Below are 6,502 nucleotides of genomic sequence, written 5' to 3' on the forward strand. Positions count from 1 at the left end.
TGGCAATTAGGAGCACATTAAACACCACACGCATTATCCAGCAGTACATGCAGCACCAGAACCTGGCAAAGCGATACCGGGCGAGGAGGCGACGTCAGCACGGTCACGTGAGTGATCAGGACATGGACACAGATTTCTCTGAAAGCATGGGCCCCGCCAATGCATGCATCATGGTGCTAATGGGGCAGGTTCATGCTGTGGAACGCCGATTTTGGGCTCGGGAAACAAGCACAGACTGGTGGGACCGCATAGTGTTGCAGGTCTGGGACGATTCCCAGTGGCTGCGAAACTTTCGCATGCATAAGGGCACTTTCATGGAACTTTGTGACTTGCTTTCCCCTGCCCTGAAGCGCATGAATACCAAGATGAGAGCAGCCCTCACAGTTGAGAAGCGAGTGGCGATAGCCCTGTGGAAGCTTGCAACGCCAGACAGCTCCCGGTCAGTTGGGAATCAATTTGGAGTGGGCAAATCTACTGTTGGGGCTGCTGTGATGCAAGATGCCCACGCAATCAAAGATCTGCTGATATCAAGGGTAGTGACCCTGGGAAATGTGCAGGTCATAGTGGATGGCTTTGCTGCAATGGGATTCCCTAACTGTGGTGGGGCCATAGACGGAACCCATATCCCTATCTTGGCACCGGAGCACCAAGCCGCCGAGTACATAAACGCAAGGGGTACTTTTCAATAGTGCTGCAAGCTCTGGTGGATCACAAGGGACGTTTCACCAACATCAACATGGGATGGCCGGGAAAGGTACATGACGCTCGCATCTTCAGGAACTCTGGTCTGTTTCAAAAGCTGCAAGAAGGGACTTTATTCCCAGACCAGAAAATAACTGTTGGGGATGTTGAAATGCCTATATGTATCCTTGGGGAGCCAGCCTACCCCTTAATGCCATGGCTCATGAAGCTGTACACAGGCAGCCTGGACAGTAGTCAGGAGCTGTTCAACTAGAGGCTGAGCAAGTGCAGAATGGTGGTAGAATGTGCATTTGGACGTTTAAAGGCGCACTGGCGCAGTTTACTGACTCGCTTAGACCTCAGCGAAACCAATATTCCCACTGTTATTACTGCTTGCTGTGTGCTCCACAATATCTGTGAGAGTAAGGGGGAGACGTTTATGGCGGGGTGGGAGGTTGAGGCAAATCGCCTGGCTGCTGGTTACGCGCAGCCAGACACCAGGGTGGTTAGAAGAGCACAGGAGGGTGCGGTACACATCAGAGAAGCTTTGAAAACCAATTTCATGACTGGCCAGGCACGGTGTGAAAGTTCTCTTTGTTTCTCCTTGATGAAACCCCCCGCCCCTTGGTTCACTCTACTTCCCTGTAAGCTAACCACCCTTCCCTCCTCCCTTCGAACACCGCTTGCAGAGGCAATAAAGTCATTGTTGCTTCACATTCATGCATTCTTTATTCATTCATCACACAAATAGGGGGATGACTACCAAGGTAGCCCAGGAGGGGTGGTGGAGGAGGGAAGGAAAATGCCACACAGCACTTTAAAAGTTTACAACTTTAAAATTTATTGAATGACAGCCTTCTTTTTTTTGGGCAATCCTCTGTGGCGGAGTGGCTGGTTGGCCGGTGGCCCCCCCACCGCGTTCTTGGGCGTCTGGGTGTGGAGGCTATGAAACTTGGGGAGGAGGGTGGTTGGTTACACAGGGGCTGTAGTGGCACTCTGTGCTCCAGCTGCCTTTGCTGCAGCTCAACCATACACTGGAGCATACTGGTTTGGTCCTCCAGCAGCCTCAGCATTGAATCCTGCCTCCTCTCATCACGCTGCCGCCACATTTGAGCTTCAGCCCTCTCTTCAGCCCGCCACTTACTCTCTTCAGCCCGCCACCTCTCCTCCCGGTCATTTTGTGCTTTCCTGCACTCTGACATTATTTGCCTCCACGCATTCGTCTATGCTCTGTCAGTGTGGGAGGACAGCATGAGCTCGGAGAACATTTCATCTCGAGTGCATTTTTTTTTCTTTCTAATCTTCACTAGCCTCTGGGAAGGAGAAGATCCTGTGATCATTGAAACACATGCAGCTGGTGGAGAAAAAAAAAGGGACAGCGGTATTTAAAAAGACACATTTTATAAAACACTGGCTACACTCTTTCAGGGTAAACCTTGCTGTTAACATTACATACATAGCACATGTGCTTTTGTTACAAGGTCGCATTTTGCCTCCCCCCACCGTGTGGCTACCCCCTCAACCCTCCCCCCTCCCTGTGGCTAACAGCGGGGAACATTTCTGTTCAGCCGCAGGCAAACAGCCCAGCAGGAATGGGCTCCTCTGAGTGTCCCCTGAAGAAAAGCACCCTATTTCAACCAGGTGACCATGGATTATATCTCACTCTCCTGAGGATAACACAGAGAGATAAAGAACGGATGTTGTTTGAACGCCAGCAAACATACACTGCAATGCTTTGTTCTATAATGATTCCCAAGTACGTGTTACTGGCCTGGAGTGGTAAAGTGTCCTACCATGAAGGACGCAATAAGTCTGCCCTCCCCAGAAACCTTTTGCAAAGGCTTTGGGAGTATATCCAGGAGAGCCGCGAATGCCAGGGCAAAGTAATCCTTTCACATGCTTGCTTTTAAACCATGTATAGTATTTTAAAAGGTACACTCACCGGAGGTCCCTTCTCCGCCTGCTGGGTCCAGGAGGCAGCCTTGGGTGGATTCGGGGGGTACTGGCTCCAGGTCCAGGGTGAGAAACAGTTCCTGGCTGTCGGGAAAACCGGTTTCTCCGCTTGCTTGCTGTGAGCTATCTACAACCTCATCATCATCATCATCTTCTTCGTCCCCAAAACCTGCTTCCGTATTGCCTCCATCTCCATTGAAGGAGTCAAACAACACGGCTGGGGTAGTGGTGGCTGAACCCCCTAAAATGGCATGCAGCTCATCATAGAAGCGGCATGTTTGGGGCTCTGACCCGGAGCGGCCGTTCGCCTCTCTGGTTTTCTGGTAGGCTTGCCTCAGCTCCTTCAGTTTCACGCGGCACTGCTTTGGGTCCCTGTTATGGCCTCTGTCCTTCATGCCCTGGGAGATTTTGACAAAGGTTTTGGCATTTCGAGAACTGGAACGGAGTTCTGATAGCACGGATTCCTCTCCCCATACAGCGATCAGATCCCGTACCTCCCGTTCGGTCCATGCTGGAGCTCTTTTGCGATTCTGGGACTCCATCATGGTCACCTCTGCTGATGAGCTCTGCATGGTCACCTGCAGCTTGCCACGCTGGCCAAACAGGAAATGAGATTCAAAAGTTCGCGGTTCTTTTCCTGTCTACCTGGCCAGTGCATCTGAGTTGAGAGTGCTGTCCAGAGCGGTCAAAATGGAGCATTCTGGGATAGCTCCCGGAGGCCAATACCGTCGAATTGTGTCCACAGTACCCCAAATTCGACCCGGCAAGGCCGATTTAAGCGCTAATCCACTTGTCAGGGGTGGAGTAAGGAAATCGATTTTAAGAGCCCTTTAAGTCGAAATAAAGGGCTTCATCGTGTGGACGGGTGCAGGTTTACATCGATTTAATGCTGCTAAATTCGACCTAAAGTCCTAGTGCAGACCAGGGCAAAGAAGAAAAAAAAAAGGTTACTAACCTGTTCTGTAACTGTTGTTTTTCAAGATGTGTTGCACATGTCCATTCCACAACCCACCCTCCTACCCCTCTACATCACAATATTCCTGCAAGAAGGAGCTGAGGAAGGTTGGGGGCAGCCTCGCCCATATACCTGCACGCAGAAGCGCATGGCAGTTGATGGTGCTCAAGCTCCCCTGACAGGTACCACTGAAATTTCCAACAACTGTGCTCGGGGCGAGTGCACACTAAGAGTGGAATGCAGATGTGGAACACATCTCAAAGAACAACAATTACGGAATAGATTAGTAACGATTTTTTACATGCTGGGCGATTAGTAACTTTTTGAAGTGTTTGGGGGAGTAACATGCAAAGTTAGGTGATCAAAGGATGAGAACTATGAAGGTTTGACACCATAAATGTCATGCCACCACCACAATAAACTTAATGGGATAGCTTGAAGATATGGTAGCTGGCTCTGAAGAATTGAAACTGGTTGTGGACATGGGCAATATACAAAGTGCCAGATTTTGATAAGCTGCATTAATATTTATACCCTCATCAGAAGAACATTTTAATGTCTGCTTTTCTTTTTTAAACCATAAATAGTATTTGAATGAAGCTACATATTAATTATGTGTCTTTGGAACTGCTCCACTTTCTCTATTTAAGTCATAGAGCTACTGTTTATGCAAGAGAACCCCATGCTGCTCCTGGTCTGGCCAGCAGAGGGTAGCTTTGTACAGCACAGAGGACTTTCCAGTGCATTCCACACTAGTACAATCTAGGAATCACACAGTGTTGCCAGGCTATGCACGTTTTTATGGTGGCTGACATTTTCATATTTGCTTTTTCCTTTATATTCAGTGCTAACAGTGGAGGGAATCACATGCTTGTTGATTTTTTAGACTGAGTTTATTGTGCACAAGGGGTCCTTGCATTCCTCCATTGTTCCCCACCCTGTGTACCACTCTCCCGTTCCCCTTTATTTCAGGGACTCATTGCAAACCGACCCTGCCAGGGCCTTTGGGTGCCTCACTCTTTTCCCTCTGTACCATGATCCCCCATATCCCATTCTGCCAGACGCATCTTTGTGCCCCACATTATACTCTCCATGATAGGGGCTCTGTGCACACCCCCATACCTCCCTTCCCTCAGTGGCCCCCACACCAGGGTCCCCCATGGCCCCACTGCCAGCAATTCTCTGTGCCTCTCCCATTTTCTCCCCATGCCAGGATCCCCCATTCTGCTCCATATGCTAGGGGGTCTGTGCACTCCTTTTTCTCCACTTACGCCAGGGTCCTCCATTCTTCCCCTGCCAAGGGCCACCAGAGTGTGTTGTAGCAGTGGGGACAAAGGCCAAGCTTAACCTCAACCAGGATTCCTTAGCTAGGCTTTAGAGTGACATAAGCTGTAAATTGAGGAAGACTGAGGGGGAGAACTGCAGCTGGAAAAAAGGAGTCTAGGGCTGAAGGAGAAATGACATGCTGATCAGGACAAATAAACGCCAACCCAAACAGGAGGAGAGGGACACGCTATGCCAACAAGGACAGGAGGAGAAGGACAAGCAACAACACGAAACAGAGAGGCAGCATGAGCTAGGGAACAGAGGCCAGATGAATCAGTAGGTAGGGATAAACCACAAGAAGCCAATTCTGTGTGGGGCATAGATGCTAAATTGATAGGTGTCTGTCCCTCTTCCTATCTAACAAGCTTTGTAAAAGCTTGTGATTTGCACCAGGTCCCCATCAGAGAGGATCAGATTCTGACTCCATTGGTGGTACAAAGGGCCTTGCTGCCTAAAGCCAAACGGATGGAATAGAAATTGTGAACTATGAAAATTTAAGACAACTAAACTCCTTAAAGTTTGAAGTGACCCCCTGAGGCTTACAGGGAAAAATTTCAGGTGGGTTCAAAAGCATCAAGGTGTAACTTATATGGAGGTGACAAGACAGAAGATTATCCTTTTCCCCATTTGCAGAGGTAAAGAGACAGTACCATGGATCAATTGTATGAAATGTTTGGGTTAGAATAATTTTATGATTTGTGTTCATATGACCTGAGGTTGCAGATGAGGGCTCAGAAGCAAGAAGACCTGTGTACTGCGAGCAGGTTGATGAGTTTGTGGCTAATTAGGTTGGTTCTGAGAAAAAAAAACAAGGTTGACTGTCCCAAGCATGGGTTATAGGAGGGGGAATATGTGGGATTCCCCAGAACTGGGGACTGGATAATATCAAGCTAGGGATTTGGGGGTGCTGCACCTCCCTCTTCAACACATTGGTAAGGACCCCAAAGATCTGAGTTATCACTGCCAGGGAGCTGGACACAAATGGGCTGTCTACCCAAGGCTCAGGCACTGGTGCTGAGTCAGCATGTATTACTTTATTGCAGCCTGGCCCAATAGGCGCTGGGACACTGGCCCACCGGTGCAACAGGCTAACCATGGGAGTACAGTATGAATGCAACTGAATTCACACCACAGCCATCTGTTTATATGTCCTGTGGTTTATATGTCCTGCTGCATCCTTGAGAGTCAAATACAGCCAGATCCCAATGACAATTGGAAGTGAGAATCAATGGGGAGATATTTACAGTGTGGTGGAACACCAGCACTGCTCACACCTTAGAACCTGCATGTTGTACCCAGAACAGGTGCTGACAGGCAGGCCCCTGTGTGAAGGTTCCTACCATGAATCTTCATCACTCTGCCTGTGGCCCACGTCATTAGAGACCCCAAAGAAGGTTCTGGGAGCCTGAAAATAGGATACTGGAGGATATTCCTTTTTGATGTATTTGGAAGAGTTATTACAGGGTGGAGCCCAGAGAGCTCAGGTGTAAATCCACTAGAGCCCAGCCCCATAGCCAAGGGGCCTAGCTCACAGACATCCTTCTACCAGATAACAGAGCCAGTGCTAAGCATGGCAGAGTCCAGAAC

The 6,502-nt window shown here is 49.1% G+C and overlaps 1 protein-coding gene across 1 annotated transcript; it reads right to left on the reverse strand.

The window, feature by feature from the left end:
- Positions 1–1,820: 1,820 nt before the first annotated feature.
- LOC141981428 (uncharacterized) lies at positions 1,821–3,767 on the reverse strand. Its single transcript, XM_074943102.1, has 2 exons — positions 2,624–3,767; positions 1,821–2,035 (listed from the first exon to the last, which is right to left on the reverse strand). The coding sequence occupies exons 1-2, from the start codon at positions 3,204–3,206 to the stop codon at positions 1,905–1,907; spliced, it is 714 nt and encodes a 237-aa protein (XP_074799203.1). The 5' UTR covers positions 3,207–3,767; the 3' UTR covers positions 1,821–1,904.
- Positions 3,768–6,502: the final 2,735 nt, after the last annotated feature.

This window comes from Natator depressus, chromosome 2 (assembly GCF_965152275.1).
Source record: "Natator depressus isolate rNatDep1 chromosome 2, rNatDep2.hap1, whole genome shotgun sequence".
Lineage (NCBI taxonomy): Eukaryota > Metazoa > Chordata > Testudines > Cheloniidae > Natator > Natator depressus.

Coding starts and splice junctions, on each gene's coding strand:
- LOC141981428 (XM_074943102.1), bottom strand. CDS start 3,206: ATGCAGAGCTCATCAGCAGAGGTGACCATGATGGAGTCCCAGAATCGC. Junction 2,036..2,623: donor AGGCGGAGAAGGGACCTCCG/GTGAGTGTACCT, acceptor TTTCTCCACCAG/CTGCATGTGTTTCAATGATC.